The following is a 16,687-nucleotide window of genomic DNA, read 5'->3' as shown; positions in this document are numbered from 1 at the left end:
GGCGTTATGACAGGCAGTGATTACTCAAGGGTGCTGTCACTGCCACAGTTTCTTTGTCCAACTCACAAGATGAAGGTGACTTTGACTGATTCCCTTTGATAACTCAGACGCTTTGACGTGAGCTTGTTTGTAGCTGAGACGCTCTGCCCAGGGTGGGAAAAACCCTGCAGAATTTGAATTAGACATTTCCACTTTGTGCGTTGGTGATTCCCCAGTGGTGCTCTCAGACAGTTCATTATCCATTTCTACCTGGGGAGTGTGCCTATTCAGTTCTGTGCAGAGCATCTTCCTTTGAAGTCCCTTTTCAAAGCCCATTCTTACCCGGCTGCTTTGTCTACATTCGGCGTTGTGAGGCACATGCTTCTAGAACAGCATTTCCCAAGTAGTTTTATTATTTGATGTGTATGCCCATGCTGGGAGCACTTATGATAGTGGTGACATTGATAACATCAAGGGCAGCAGCCAGCACCACTTACTGAGAGCCCATGCATTTTCTCCCTTAACTAACATGGCAGGTGAGATGCACATCGTACTTGCACAGTTGGGAAATCTGTGTGATGCACAGTGATTACTCTAGGGTTCAGAGGGTAGCCGCTTCTGCGTTTTATTCTCAGCCAAGCACTTCAATCTGAAGGTATCAAAAACCATCTACTTTCTCTGCAAGCACACGAGCTGTTTGAAATCAGGACCTGTCTCTCTCTGCACATTCGTCTCTGTCCTCAGGGTATGGGGTAGTGCCTCTTGCATGTGGAAAGAATTTAATGTATTTTGAATGGATGAATGGATAGACAGATGGATAACATGAAAGAAAGAAAAGCTTAAAGTTAAGTGAAAAAAACATGAATGAGTGGAAGGAGAATGGACAAAGGATAAAAAATGTGTTGAGAGATGATAAAGGTATGAAGGAGGAAAGGGGGTAACGGAGCAGAAGATGAAGGAACAGAAGATTCTAGCACAAGGTGTGTAAGTCAGAGGAGTCTGAAGCATTCCTGTCCTGCAGACTGAAAAAAGAAAGAGCATTATGGTTTTGTTTCTTTTCTGTTTCTTTCTGAGGGATTCAGAGGGAGTGATGTGTGCATGCATGCATGTGCATGGACTTCGATGTGTTCTGGATCTGGCTCATGTCTATATGTATGTGATTATTTATGTGACTGTGCAGAACTTTGAACAAGTGGCCTAATCTGTGGTATATGAGGAGGAACCGTCTGGAAATTGCTTTGGGTACTTGGATAGATGTGAAACTCTCTGCTGTGACTCTTCTTCCCTCCATTCACAGCCAGTGGAGTTCTGACACCTTCCCTTCCCTCTGTGATCTCTCAGAGATGAATCACAGTATAGGATAGGGATCCGGGGGATATCAACACAGACAATAGTTTCCTGTGTGTGCAGCTTTGGGTGCACAGATACCCCGTTTTTTCTCCAATGTCATTTAATAAGTACCAGCCTCAAGAAAGTGTCCCAGCTACATTGTGGCTAAAGAGGGAGTTATAGAGATTATCCTCCAGTTTGTCAGTGGCATTGTAATTGATAAATCAAAGATGCCTTTTTGGGGAAAAATGCAGCTCTCAAAGTCCTTGCTTCCAGGCATTTTCTTAAATATATGTCACATTTTAGGGATCATTCAGCCTGGGAAAGTGAGGCTAAAGACAGAATAGACAGCCAGGCAGTGGTGGCGCATGCCTTTAATCCCAGCACTTGGGAGGCAGAGGCAGGCAAATTTCTGAGTTCGAGGCCAGCCTGGTCTATAGAGTGAGTTCCAGGACAGCCAGGGCTACACAGAGAAACCCTGTCTCGAAAAATTAAAAACAAACAAGCAAGCAAACAAAACTCAAGACAGAATAGACAAAAGATACTGACATTATATTTTAGATAAGCCTGCTGCTTGTTAGACAGATGGCTGCAGATCAAATTTCCGATTTCTTTTGGACCTCAGTTTCCCCATCTGTACAACAGGAGATCTGAAGAGTGTTCTGAGAGCCCCCAGTTCTAATGACTTCTCTGCCGATTCTTTGCCCCTGTAAGTGTTATACAACTTCCCTGCAGTGGCCTAGGTCTCCCTTTGTGTGGTCAGCTCGGTGGTGATGAGGCATCACAACGCCTGAGATGCTTCTAATTCAATGACTGCTGTTCTATGTGAGACTGCCTGGCCTTAGAGACAGTTTACCATCCAAGAGCTTTCTGGCTTCCTCTGAGCTGAGCCCTTGAGGTGTTTGTTTGTTTGTTTGTCGTTATAGGTAATTCGGTACCCACCCTCTGTTGTCACTTAGTTAATTGCTTGCTGTTGGAAGTTTATTTCGCTCAATTCTTTGACTTCATTGGAACCAATAACGACATTTTTGTTTTTTTTTTTTTTTTTTCTTTTTCTCTGTTTTAATTTCCTTTTGAGATGGGGCCTCTTGCATCACACGTAAGCTGATCTCCAAGTCAGTCTTGGGTAATGTTTGGTGTGAGGGAGTGCAGTAAAGAAACTGCAGAAGTGCAACTTTGTTAACGGGAGGTTTTTATTATGGATAAGAGAGGGAAAACATCTGGAGGCGTCAGGAACAGTCTAGAACACTGAGGGTGGGTGGAGAAATGAGAGGATACTAGAGAATGGGTTATAAGGAGGATGAGTGGCTGGGGGAGGGAACTCTGTGAACTGGAGAAGTCTGGGAGTTTGGGGAAGAGGCAGGTTGAGCCTGGCCATCATGGGCTTTGAGATGTAGAACAAACACATGTGAATAGGGGAGTTAAGAACCTGGAGGCTAGGGTGGACTTTGACATGTTGAAAGCTGCCACTGGTAGGTGTAAGTAGAGAGCCATGTGTCTCCTTTTCCAGAGACAGGGGAAATGGCTCCTTTTAGTGGGCAGATAGATGACTTGTCTCACAAGTCCCTGAGGAATAGTGTCTTTTAGCTAACCACTAGAAATCCTCCTAGAGTCCACCTTGAGCTCATTTTGGGGTATATGGATTGCCTGAGACCTAACACTGGTGGCCTTGAGTTTCGTGTTGTTTCCTGGTCCAAAGCCCTGTATTCCAAGGGCGGTCATATTGCGTGGATTGTAGCTGCCATAGACCCTGGCATTCAGAGCAGCAGTGGAGGCTGGGTGACCACAGCATTCTGGAGCTTCTGCGTTTCTAATCAAGACCAGGTCCAGGCATGTCTGAAGGCAGACACCCTCTTTCCCTTTAGGCCTCCCCCATTTGGCCCCTTAGTGTCATTTAGCAGCTTTCCTAGAGGTGCAGTCCCTTTGCCATAAACCCTAGGGCCTCAAATATACTGTGTAGAATCCTTTCTTTAGGCAGCAGCCCTTGACAAGAGGCAATTGCCCCCATCCCCCACCATGATTGACAGGAACCACTAAGACACTGCTCAGACCACTTTAAGGGCTAGCCCAGGTCATTACCATTCTAATCTATTCTACTTTTCTTTGAGCACAAACAGGTCCTACTAGGTCCCTTGACCTTGTTCCTCCTGGTGTTGGTTTGAGGACCATTCAGAAGCTTCTAGGTCGGTCCCCACACCCCAAGCAGTCATTTCCACTGCTAGGTCCCTACTGTGTACTTCAGGAACAGGGCCTGTTTGCAAGCCCTGTGGTTGTCATAACATGTCTAGAGCCTCAGGGTACCTGGTCCCTTTGCCTGTAGGTATGCTCAGACAGTAGTCCCTGGGCACCCAGCCAGCTCTTACTCTAAGTTGGTTGGGGAGTCTGGCACCCTGACTGCAGAAGAGATTGGCTGCACTCTTAAGAGTTTAACCTCCCTCAGTTGCATGCCACAAGCTTTATAGCAGTTCGTGGCCTGCCTTGGTCATTTTTTGGAGTCTGGTCCTGCATAGTCAGGATGGTGCTATCTCTGAGATAAAAGGCTCTTATGTCATGGATTTAAGAGGGTAGATGGCTACAGGTTCCCTTCACAAACTCCAGAGAGAACTGTTGACATCCTCTGAGTGATTACTGGGCTCTGGCTACCTTCAAGAACCTATTGACACTATTGGATTTAAATGTCTTGTTAGCCCAGTAAGAAATCATCTCCTTTTTCTAGTTAAGAAAGCAGGCTCAACAGAGTCAGACAGCTTCCACAGGGTCTGTGAGGGGATAGAGAGCTTTGGCTTCATGAAACATTCTGAGACCCTTCCTTCTCCTGGTGTGCACGGGAGTGCTTCTTTCTGCCTTGTCAGCAGACAAGGTTTAGGTTGCATCTCCAGGCATGCTCACTGAGCTGAAGGCTCCTTCTCAGCATGTATACTGGACATTCAAACTCACTGTTACACAGGAAGTGCAGTGTGCTTAGAAGGTAAGCTAGGCCATGATGAATAAAGTTAGAATGAGATGGATAGGTCTAGGCACTAGCAAAACATGAAAGGCAACCAATCTCAAGTTCCACCCAGCTTACAGACATGAGAACTAATGTCTTAGGAGAAAGTGATTTGGCTAAGGTCCCAGCAGACCAGGGCCAGGGAGAACCAACGTTCCCTCTCCTTCTGCTAGTCTTGTTCAGTGCTTGCTATGGGAAAGGAAGTACTCATGCTGCCAGTCAGGGATGAGAGTTACTCAGAGCATCTGGCACTCAGTGAGCAGCATCTGGTGTGGTCCTCCAAGATTTGTCTGCTGAATTTTAAAGGGAGACATAGAGCATTGTGGGCTCCCAAGTCTGAATTCCATCATGCTGTCAGCCTCTATCTAGCACAGGCGTTGCTCTCTGGAGGGTTTGGTAGGCGTAGGCTGCAGGACTTTGCAACTCTCCAGATTGACCGAGACACCTTGGCTGAAACATCTTGTTATGAGATGTAGGAAGGATGCACTGGAGGTGTGGTGAGTTTTGCTCAGCAGGTCGCCTATGACTTACTGAATGATGTACGCCCAGGGTCTCATGTCGTTGTTAGAACAGACTCATCTACTGGGCACCTAAGTCTTCTGAGCAACAGCCAAGAGCATTGCTGGCTCCGTCATATAATATGCCAGATGCTCATAAATATATGACTGAGATGCTTTCAACTTTCACCCTCATACTTACCCCCCACCCCCAAGTTTAAAGCCCACGGCCATGGACATAATTACTCTACACCGACAGTGACTCTCATCTCTTAAGGGGAAATCAAAGCAAGCTGACGTACTCACCTTTCCTTAAGGCAATACTGCAAAGGCAGTTTATTTCACGCTCACATTTCTCTCTCTAAAGTCATGAGATTTCAAAGCTACGGATCACAGGACCACAGGACCACAGTTCAAGCAAGATCCCAGTAAAAGGCAGCAGTATGGCTGTGGGAAGGAAAATCTTAAGTTGTGAGCTTTTCTAAAGGTTCAGCATCCACATTTGAGCTTCTAGAACAGAAGTCCCCCGACAGTAGGAGGAACCAGAACACCTGCATTTGTCTTGTACTTGACCATGGACCGGGATGCTCTTGGTTCTTACATTCCAGTGTGACAATGGTTGTCTGCATTCCCCAGTGCCTTATCCTGGGGCACTGGACTTGATGCTACATGGCTCATAGCTTGGCTGCTCTTGTCTTCCCAATATGTGTTCTTCTATCTAAGTTCCCACCTTTTGTAGGCAGGATAACTGTCTTTGGAGAGAGCAAACTAGCTGTTTCATGTCTTTCTCCTATTCTTCCTCTGTCAAACTCACTCCCAACTTTCTGTTTATACAGGTTTTGACTTGATGGATTTGTTCGGTGTGAAGGAAATCTTGGGGAAGAGAGAAAACGGAGCCCAGAGTTCCTATGTGCGGCTGGGTTCCTTCCCTGTGGTGCAGAGAACTGAGTGAGTGGTCCTTTCTCCTTCCAGAACCTATGGATGCCCTGGGAAACGGGGTGCAGCCAACCACAGGAGATCACTCAGCACTGAGCTGATGGTAATGCACTATGCACTTCGTGGTGCCTGGTGAGGTCACACTAAGTTGATGCAGATTAGCTACCGGTTTGGGAATTAAACTGGTCCTTTGTAGTTCCCTGATCATTGCACCACTGATTTCCTGGTCATTTTGTGTTCATCCATTGTGTGTGCGTGTGTGTGTGTGTGTGTGTGTGTGTGTGTGTCTTTTGTTTGGGTACACACACTTGAGATAATCCAAAATTATAAGAAAGTGCTTTCAGAAAGAAAACAGTAGAGAGGTTCATGAAGGAAGTGAGTAGTAAAGGAAAAGGGTCTTGGGTGGGGATTTCCTGTCTCTTCCTACATCCCTGGTGATTAAAGGAGTTCCTAACTCCTGAGGGAAGCCTAGGTTCAGAAGGTGATGGGTTCCTTTCCTCCTGTCTGGATATGATCCTCATGATGTCCTGCCTTAGAGGGTGATTTTGAACAACTGTGTCTCCTCTGCTTGGGTACATGTGTGGAGAGTCAGTGAGGACCCATCTTAGATTTTAAGTTTTTAGCTACATAAAGGATCCCTGAGGATCTGCAAATCGAAGAAGCAGGAACCCAAATGCTGCCCCACTTCCCTTCCTGACTGTCTGGCCAGACAGCCTCCAACTCCTCCAGCAGCAAAACCATTGCTATGTGTGTTTTCAGAGGCAGTCTTCCACCCCCAGGGTAGACGGTGGCTTCCTCCTGGCCAGATTCTGCAGAATGAAAAAAACAGTTGGCTGGTGGTTAAGAGAAAAGCTATGGAGAGACCAGACCCTCGGGTGTGAACTCTATCTGCCACATCCCTTGAGTTAACCCTAAAGAGTCCAGGTTCCCTGATTTATAATGCAAAGATCAAAACGCATCCTTCACAAGTTCTTTCCAGGATGGAATAAGATGAAAACTCATGTCCTCATTATACTATGTCCTTCAACATACTCATTTTAAAATTAAGAATTAGATTAATGTCTTGGGAAATCCGTATGTGATTTATCGAAGAAATGCAAAAAATGGGTTAAACTTTGTTTTGATAGTACGGAAATCCTAGCTAGAACACAGGTATCCACCAGAGGAAGTCTCAAAATTTGGTAGTGTCACGGTCATCCAGAGGGAGGGGACGGATGCTACTTGGTATTTTCCATTGCCATGGGAACTGAGCCCCCCAGTGTCCTCTGAGAAAATTTGTCTGGTCTGGGAAAAGAAAGGCTTTTGCATGAAAACAGCATTTGACAGCTTTCATGGTTCTTTATTCTGTAGGATGCCTATCTTACTGGTGGCTTTGTGGTAGGAGGTAAGGGGCAGGGATTTGTCATTAGTGTCCCCACATGAGCAGAGGGTAGGTGCTTTGGCTGAAGATGATGGTGAGAGATGACTGAATGAGCTCTGGAAGAGCAAGTTACCTTTTTTGCAAAATTCTGGTGGAAAAGACAGAGAAGGGGAGAAAGAAGAAAAGAAAATTGTTTTGAAGGGCTGAACTGAAGGTCAGGAGGAAGCTCAGTGTTTCTGTTCCTGTTCATGACATTGGTGGAGATGGAAGGACAGGTGGTCCAAAGATGCTGTGGGCAGGCACAGAGTGATTGGCTCTGGGATCTCCATAGCAACTGAATTTGGAAGAGGATGGACAGTTTAAGGAGTCCCTGGAGTAGAGGCCACCTCTAGGAGAGAGCTGCCCTGTAATGATGGTTGAACCCAGGGACTAGTAAAGAGAAGAGGATGTCCCATGTCTTGCTGACGATTCTGTATAGTATGCGTGATTCCTAAGTGGCTGAAGTTTCTGAAAGAGCTGGCCAGAAACTGGATGCCTAAGGCCAGGTCTGCATTGATAGTGTCTTCTCGTGGTAATACCACCTGCTAGAAATGAAAAACAACAAGGAGTGGGTTCTCTTAACAAAGGGTTCCAGTCTCATTACCTAATGACTGACCCTTCACCATCTAGGCATTAGGATTTTATCACATGCATTTTGTGAAGACATACACTGAGGCCATAACAACTTGGTTTAGGAACCCAGGTCTGATTAAACACAAGAGCAGAACAGGAGAGGTGAAGGCTGGAAGTCTCCATGGCAACTATTCCTGGGGGAGGGTCATTCAGCACTTATTGACCATCAGTCATTGGAAAGCTGGGGAGACAGTAGGTAAGCACTGAGGGTGGGGGCAGAGGCAGTGAAGGGGCCACAGTGCTGATCAATCGAAAGCCTCACTAAGACACTGTTTTAGTAAGAGGTTTCAGTACAGCTTGGGGGAGAGTGTTTCAGCATCCTTAGGGGTCACACTGCCAGGACTTAGTGACTGAGAAGACATGAAGGCTTTTGATACCAACTCTCTGCTCTTTACACTAATGCTGGCGCTGTCTGCCTCTCTTTGTTTTCAGAGATGTGTTTCCCCAGGGTCTGCCTGATGAGTATGCCTTTGTCACGACTTTCCGGTTCCGGAAAACATCACGGAAAGAAGACTGGTACATCTGGCAAGTCATTGACCAGTATGGCATCCCACAGGTATAGGCAGTGCTGCCCGGCTCCAGGACAAGCTCTGTGTCCTTCTGCCAGGAAACAACCTTGACCACTGTGTTTCCTGCAAGATGCTCAGTTCTGAGCCTAGACAGAAGTTGGGGGTCCAGTGTGTGGAGCCCATAGGTCTAGCTCCTTTTCCTTCCCTGGCTAGACCTTCTAAGGTTTGAGATCCGGTTACTATTCTCTGAGACTTTCTGTCTAACCAAAGAAATAAACGCGTGCTTTGCCGCCTCTGGCGCCTTCTCCATTGATGACCTCATAAAGCATTGGAAGAAACTTGCTCAGTGTCAGGTGGTAGGACTGCCTGTGAGTCTTAGCTTCCTCGGCTTGAAAGTGGGAAAGGAGAGTACTTATCGTGAACAGTTGGTGAAAGAATCAGGTGTTAATAAAAGCATGCTTGCACAGCATCAAGCACAATCCAATGTATATATAGTAGGTCTGTTATGAGTAGGTCTGTCATGAGTAGGTCTCTTGTATACAAGAAGAGTGTCTTCAGTTCACTCCCATGTGCAATTCCAAACCCTCGTTTTTTACCCACCTGTAGAGTATTGGCTTTCAGTTCCATGGTTCCTCATCAGCACCAAGTCCAGCAAGGAGGAATGACTCTCAAAGCCAACGTCGTCAACACAAGGCATCAGCTTGAGAGGAAAGCAGCACCACCCTCCACTCTCGAGCAAGCCAAATGCCACTTGTTCTCAGGCACAAAGGCCTGACCCCCGAACCCTGTCCTCTCATTGGAAATGTGCATGGGTAGACCTTCTCGTTTTTTAGCTGGGAGAAACTCCCTTGGTTTCCATGTGGGGTTGAAACAAAACCAAGTTTTCTAAGTAATCAGTCTTCAACAACCGTGGACAGTTGTCTGAGACAACCAGCCCCATCTACCTCTTATTCCCCTCCCTTGGCCTACCTCCTTCTAAGCCCTTCTCTTCCATTCTGCCTATCTTCCTTTCCCCTTCCATTCATATAATAAGTAAAGGAAACGATGCAACCAAGATGCTAAAAACATTGTGAGGTGATGTGGAGAATGCCCAGGGCATTCAGCTGCTAATTTTATTCTATCCTAACAGAATATAGTAGAGTAAAATAAGATAGAATAGCAGAATAGAATAGAAAAACAGAATGAATAGTGTCGAATAGAACAGAACAGAATATAGAATATAATATAACAGAACAGAATAGAATAAAGAGTAGACTGGACTTACTGTTTTTCACTCTTCACAAACACAAAGCTGCTCTTGGTATGGTTCAAATGCTTCACAATTCTTAATGCACTGTACCCCCTGCATTGTGCTGCAGATAGACTGGTTTTACTACTCTCATCTCAGGGAAAGAAAGAGCCATAGAGAGGCTCAGGAATTGACCTGAGTTTGCACAGATAATAAGAGCAGAAGTTGAGACTTGAACCAAAGCTGTTAAGGCCCAAGTCTGTGCCTTTGTTCTAAGCCTGTCTGACAGTCCTGTTGAATAACTCACACATAGCATCTGCAGTCACGCAGAGATACAAGCTCATTTTCAGTGCTGACCCTGGAGGGATAGAGTTTCCTGTGTGGGGGGAGACTGAAAGCATTGACAGGCTTCTGTCGGTTCTGGGTTCCTTTCTGCTGCCAATGCCTGTTAACTATAGATTTGCTTTTCCAAGTCCTCTGGTCTGGCAGGGTGGGACTGGGGCACCTGCCATGACATTCTTGTCTGGTGAGCCCACACCACCTCCACAGTCTGGGTCTCTTCTTTCATGGTATTTGCAGAGCTTTGTGCTCTCTGTCTGCCATGACTGCTGCCCCCTCCTTTTGGATTGAACAGAGTTTAGATATATCTTGGAAAGAGAGCTATCACCATTTGCTGATGTATCTGAGAGATGAAGTGGAATCCAGGAGGTTACCCAGCTAGTGTTGCTGGACACACTTCTTGAGCCTGTGTTTCTTTCTTTTGTGCTATAGACAGAAACATCGGAGGGAAAGCCAAGTCTTCAGTGATCTTCAAAGATTGTTAGGGCCAGGAATCAGGTCTGTGAGACTACCCTGAAGAAATAGAGGACTGTTTCCTATCATGGAAGTTACATCATATGTGCAATATTGGGTGATTAGAAAGTTAGACCCTTGTTTTTCAGCTATTTATGATATCTGTAATATGTATGCATGTGAACCAGTTAAACCTCTGAGGTACCCCTTGGTTTTGTGGAAGGGAGGTTGAGCCAGAAGCAGAATCTAGAAGACCAGGGCTGTGCTGGGAATATTCTTTATCAGAGCAATAGGAAGCAAACTAGGATCATTAGAAAAGACTGAAGTTTCTGGGATCTTACCTGCTTAAGTTATTGTAATTAAGATTTAGACCAGAGCCTGGCATAGAAGTACTATGTAAAGTGCTTACATGTATACTTACCTATCGAACCCTTGAAGTGCCGATATCAATACTATCTTACAAATGAAAAAACAGTGCAGAGAAGTTGGATGACCTGTCAGGGATTACAAAGTGTTAAAATGAATTCTTGGTTTGGGATGATCAGGCACTATCTAATGTGCTGAACTAAAAAATAAATAAATAAATAAAATGATGACGTGGATAGAGTTACTTGTGGGGATGTGGGGGAAGAAAAAGGGGAGCAAGCAAACCTGGATTAGCAACCACAGAAAAATGCAGGCAGGAGGCTCTCAAGGCAGGTGAAGATTAAAGGTAGTTAATGCCCTGTGTTTACACATTGTCCAGAGTCTGAACCCATTTGCTGCTGGGTTCCTCACACCTGGCTTCCCTGTCACCCAGTGTGTTCATCCTGGAGGGGAGGAAGAAATGAAAGCAGGACTGAAAACGTGACTATTCATCTCCCCTCCCCCCAAAGCAAACAAAAGTGACCACTCTTGCAGCGGTAGCCTCTGGGCAGCCACGGGTCGCTATGAAAATCGTAAATGCACATAAAACATTGTGAGATCATTTTGTGTGGGGGTTTGTTTGTTGTGTTTGTGCAGTTCTTGAACATGAACGTTGAAGGTGACGCTATATTCTGGAGAAGCCAAACAGTGCTGATCTTTGCCAGAAGATTACAGAGGGCTGAGTGTGCAGACAGGAGTGACTGCGATAGCCACGGCCAACACGAAGCTTCATTCTCTGAGAGCTTCCATTGAGTCCTCTAGATGAGAGATAGGAGAGGTGGCCCATCTGCCCGCAGACTGGCACTTGGCATTTATATTGCCTAGGGCAAGGTCCTAAGAATCACAGAAACTTGTAGGATTTCTGTTTAGTACCATGCCTCAGTCCTTCTTCACTGGGCATCTGGGAGTCTCACAGAAGTCCCTGTAGCCTCTTTCTTCACACGTTGAAACCTTTGATTAGTGCCGAGCACAGTTAGTCTACCTACTACCCAGCAGCAGCTTGGCTGCTGCTCTCCTCATGCTGAGGAAAAGTTGTACCCAGAAAGGTAGCTGACCAGCCTCAGGCCAGATGGCATTGAGCATCTTGGTGAGAGAGTCACAATTGGGTGTGTCCGTATCCTCAGGACTGACTCTGCCCTCCCCACTTCTGTCTATGCTTTGTCCCGTGATGTTCAAGGATTCTCTGTGTCTGTCTCCTTAGGTCTCTATCCGGCTGGATGGTGAGAACAAGGCAGTTGAGTACAACGCTGTGGGTGCCATGAAGGATGCTGTCCGGGTGGTCTTCCGAGGCCCCCGAGTTGATGACCTCTTTGACCGTGACTGGCACAAGATGGCTCTAAGCATCCAGGCCCAGAATGTGTCCCTCTACATTGACTGTGTGCTGGTTCAGACACTGCCTATTGAGGAGAGGGAGAACATCGACATCCAGGGCAAGACTGTGATTGGCAAACGTCTCTATGACAGCGTGCCCATTGATGTGAGTACCTGAGAGGCTCTTAAAGTTAGGGCCAGGGCTACCAGAGGGGACCTCAGACTCTAGGTGCCTCAATGTCCCCCACATCTGTAGTTCTGATGTATTATCTATTTATGAATCATCACATGGACTTTCTGAGGAGAGAGGACTCTTACTCAGAAAGCAGCCTGCTTACTGTATGTTGGAGACAGTGCGAGCTTCACCATGATGGATGCTGCTTCTCTGACTTCTGTATAGGCTTGCCTGTCTGATAGACGGTAGGCAGCCAGTTATGTTGAGTCTGAATAGGAAAGAAAAAAAAAGATATGTGCATTTAACAAACCCAGGATTTCTATGGAAGACTCATTGAGATCATTCAGTGTGGTTAAGTAAATGCCACAGTAGACACTGGAATTGTGTGTTATGGAGCCTTATGGCTGGGTGTCCAAACTAAACAAGGTGTGGTAGCAATGAGGGTGGAATTGAGAGAGAATGTGGGTAGCTTCCTAAAGGAGGTTAATTTATGCCTACAGGATAAAGGCTACAAAGTAGAACATGCCCTGTTTGCGAGCAGCAGAGCCAGAAGGTAGATGCTTGCAGCACAGAATCTTGCTGGCATGTGCATTGGTATCTGGGTTTGGTGGCTGATGATGGGATGGATTCCCAGATGGGATAGTCTCTGGATAGTCCATCCCTTCATCTTAGCTCTAAATTTTGTCTCTGTACCTATATCCTTTCATGGGTATTTTGTTCCTTATTCTAAGGAGGAATGAAGTATCCACACGATGGTCATCCTTCTTGGTTTTCTTGTGTTTTGCAAAATGTATCTTGGGTATTCTAAGTTTCTGGGCTAATATCCGCTTATCAGTGAGTGCATATCTAGTGACTTCTTTTGTGATTGGGTTACCTCACTAAGGATGATACCCTCCAGATACATCATTTGCCCAAGAATTTCATAAATTCATTGTTTTTAATAGCTGAGTAGTACTCCATTGTATAAATACCACAGTTTCTGTATCCATTCCTCTATTGAGGGACATCTGGATTCTTTCCAGCTTCTGGCTATTATAAATAAGGCTGCTATGAACATAGTGGAGCATGTGTCCTTATTACCAGTTGGAAGATCTTCTGGGTATATGCCCAGAAGAGGTATTGCTGGGTCCTCCGGTCGTACTATGTCCAATTTTCTGAGGAACCGGCAGACTAATTTCCAGAGTGGTTGTACAAGCTTGCAATCCCACCAGCAATGGAGGAGTGTTCCTCTTTCTCCACAAGGAGAGGCAGGAATCTTAATTGGGGTCAGTGTGCGGGGTCAGTACATGGATGTAGGGCTAGAATACAGTGGGATTCTTGGAGAGGCAACTCCTGAGCTAATGAACTGCTGCTGGTGAGTAGGTAGTTACTCAGACCCACCGAGGGAATAGAGAGAGGCTTGCTCCTAGGTGTAGGATCTGGGTTTCTGAGGCTGGTGTGTGCTGGAGACCCCTAAGACTCTGAGCGTTTATCTGTTCCTTTTGAGGGGCTCCAGGCTTCTCCTTCCAGTTCCTGCTTATTTCCCTCAGGCCTCTGCCTCTCTCCAGGGCCTCAGAAGAGGTTTCCATGGACTATAGAACCCAGGGATTCACTCTAACAGGCGTCCTCCCTTTTGGTCAGTTCCCATTGTCCTACCTTGGGATTAGCTGCCTTAAAGTGGCTCTCAGAAGTGCAAATGCAGGCAGGTCTGGTCTTCCTCCTTGACAGGGATCAGTCTCCTGAATATTATCAGGCTGTTCCCTTCCCTGCTGTTAGCCCAGCCCATCTTAGATGTATAGCCAGGATCGGGGTTTTAAGAACTAGAGAGAATCTAGAACTGTAGTGTGGGGCAGTGTCTGTTAGCCCTCTACTCTGGTTTGTGCATCCAGTGCAGACGCGGGTGGCCCCTGGGCAGTGAGCCCTTATAAGGTCACAGTGAACTCTGAGCTCCTCACTCTGTGGCAACATCAAGGTGCTGTGTGATATCACTTAGTGCCACTTAGGAGGTAAAGCCAGGCAGGCACAGAGATGGAAGGACATGCTCCCGATTTGTAAATTCACAAGGGGGGGGAGCGCAGTGGTCAGTGTCTCTTTCAACTCAGTGCTTGTCATTTGTTCTGGGGTAGAAGGTCTGGGTCCTACCCTGACTCTTGAATTTGGTCATCGTAGTCAGCCATGAAGTGTCCCTGTGGGAACTTTAACTGGTTCCTTAAGTGGTAGTGGGGCGGGGGCGGCTCTCATTCCCTTTCTTTCTTTCCATTAGTGAGAAGGTGTTTTTAGTATCTAATGCCAAGAAATCTTGGGCCTCTGACAGCCCTCTGTAGCTCAGATGGGGAGTCAATATATTTTATATCCTTCCAATTACATGGGCAAGGATACTTATGGCTATATGGTTTGGGGCCTTAGATATGGTGGGAAGAGGCCTTGGCCTGTCTAGGCCTGATGTGGGACAAGCACTGTGCCCTCTGAGTCCCTCTATAGCTTTGTGACAACCTCTCATTGAAGGGCAGATGAAGGATCAGAGAATTGAGGTGGCTTCATGATAGTTGAGTTCATCTGGACCTGAGACTCAGCCTGGTGTGCCCCGGCTCAAGCTCACAACCATCTATAACCTGATTCCACACAGAAGCTAGCAAAGGCCCATTGGATGAGAGCAAGCACGTGGGATATGGTGGGAGGCTTGGAACCATGAGTGGATCCTGGAGATAGTTGAGCCCACGGCTGCTGTAGACAGAATTTAAGCATAGCTCTGAGACAGGAATGGGACCCAGGATAGAACGGGTGGAAATTCTAGGACTTAGGAAGGCAATAGGCAGGAAGGGTTAAGGTACCTGGAGTAACAGGGTCAAAGGCAGTGGTGGGATTTGGGGAGTGCCCTCCGAACTTCAGCTCTATATAGCCTTGTTTGGTGGCCAAGTTGTAGTCAGCGGATTACAGCTAATGTAGAAAGCAGGCCATCACCTGGAGACTGGCCTTGCTCAAAAAAAAATATGCATTCTGTCAGTTTCTTCTGGTTTGAATTGTTGTCTCTACAGGAAATGAAGCAGATGTGAGTAGATCTGCTCTTGTCCTGGTGAAGAGAGTCAAGGGTCACGAGGGTGTACGCCTTCAGTAGCACATGGTAGAAGCAGAGGGTTGAAGTCACGCAGACCCCCTAGCCCCACACAGGCAGAGCCCCTCCCTTACCAGTTCTCCTTGCTAGAGGTTCTTTCTGCTATTCATCCCATGCCTGGGCCACATCTTTCTTGTGTCCCGGGGCTGCTCCAGAGCTGGGGGCAAGTGAGAGCCGAACCTCATCCCACAGGTCCTACAGAGATTCTATTGTTTCAGAGGAAAGGGGTTTTGGAGAAGGAAGGAAATGCATAGGGGTGTGGAGGATGGACAGGGTGAGTGGGAGCGGTGAGCCTGAACCTGGACAGTTAGAGAGGAAGATGGAAGCTGAGGGTAGCCTGCCTGTCAGGAGTAGGAGGGAGGGGTCTATCTGGGCAGTAGGGGCTGTGAGGGCAGAGTGTGTGGGAAAGAGTGTACTGCTTGGAGAGGCCCAGGTCAGTTCAGAAATGAGAGCTGGCAAACAAACAAACAAATAAAACAAAACATGGTGAACTGTGCATAGAACCTGGGCAGGCAGCAGTTTGCTGAGTTTTATTTACTATGTGACAGCCTCAGCTAGAGCTCAAGGCCGTAGTTCTGCAGGCTGCTCTCCGACTAGAAGAGTCTGCGGCCCCAGAAAGCAGACAGATTCCAGGCCTGTGGTCACTTTACAGCTCGCTGCCAGGTACACAGGCTATAGTGCAGAGGAATGGGGGTGAGAGGGCTAGGCTAAGGCCACGATTCAGGTACAGTGAAAACATGCAAGGGCAGGTTTCTCTGCATGGCAGTTGGGTACACAGACTATGTAGAGTCTCCCGTACAGCCCAGCCGTGCAGCACAGGCTCAGAAGGATCCTAAGAGCATGTGAGCAGTCTGATACCATGGAGGTTCCAGCTCTTTCTTCTCTCCTGACATTGCTTTCCAGTTTGACCTGCAGCGGATTGTGATTTACTGTGACTCGAGACATGCAGAACTGGAGACTTGCTGTGACATCCCATTGGGTCCGGTGAGCAGACATGCAGAGTGGGCTGGAGATGGGTATGGCATATGGGGTGTGAAGGGTTCAGGGTTCAGGGTTTGGGAATTAGTGATTGGGGCCAGGGCGGCACTGGACCCTCAGTGTGTTTGTGTGGATTCTGAATTCATGTATTACTTCTAACCATTTATACAGTGTGATCTGGGGGAAACCAAGTTAAACAGGGCCTCAGTCAGGGTGACCCCAAAACTTCCAGCCAAGTGATATGACCTAGTGTCTTTGTCAGGGTTTCTATTCCTGCACAAACATCATGGCCAAGAAGCAAGTTGAGGAGGAAAGGGTTTATTCAGCTTACACTTCCATACTGCAGTTCATCACCAAAGGAAGTCAGGACTGGAACTCAAGCAGGTCAGGAAGCAGGAGCTGATGCAGAGGCCATGGAGGGATGTTCCTTACTGGC

General features: G+C 46.8%; 1 protein-coding gene across 1 annotated transcript in view; it reads left to right on the top strand.

Moving 5' to 3' along the window:
- Col22a1 (collagen type XXII alpha 1 chain) overlaps positions 1 to 16,687 on the top strand; it is a 232,623-nt gene that overhangs the window by 41,248 nt on the left and 174,688 nt on the right. The window contains exons 5-8 of the mRNA XM_021217030.1: positions 5,631 to 5,742; positions 8,195 to 8,318; positions 11,898 to 12,173; positions 16,177 to 16,257. Of these exons, the coding sequence (XP_021072689.1) occupies positions 5,631 to 5,742; positions 8,195 to 8,318; positions 11,898 to 12,173; positions 16,177 to 16,257 (593 nt within the window). The remainder of the gene's footprint in view (positions 1 to 5,630; positions 5,743 to 8,194; positions 8,319 to 11,897; positions 12,174 to 16,176; positions 16,258 to 16,687) is intronic.

The sequence above is a fragment of the Mus pahari genome, chromosome 17 (assembly GCF_900095145.1).
Source record: "Mus pahari chromosome 17, PAHARI_EIJ_v1.1, whole genome shotgun sequence".
In the NCBI taxonomy this organism is placed as follows: Eukaryota; Metazoa; Chordata; class Mammalia; order Rodentia; family Muridae; genus Mus; species Mus pahari.
The sequence above is the reverse complement of the archived record's forward strand: the minus strand, read 5'-3'. Positions and strand labels throughout refer to the sequence as shown.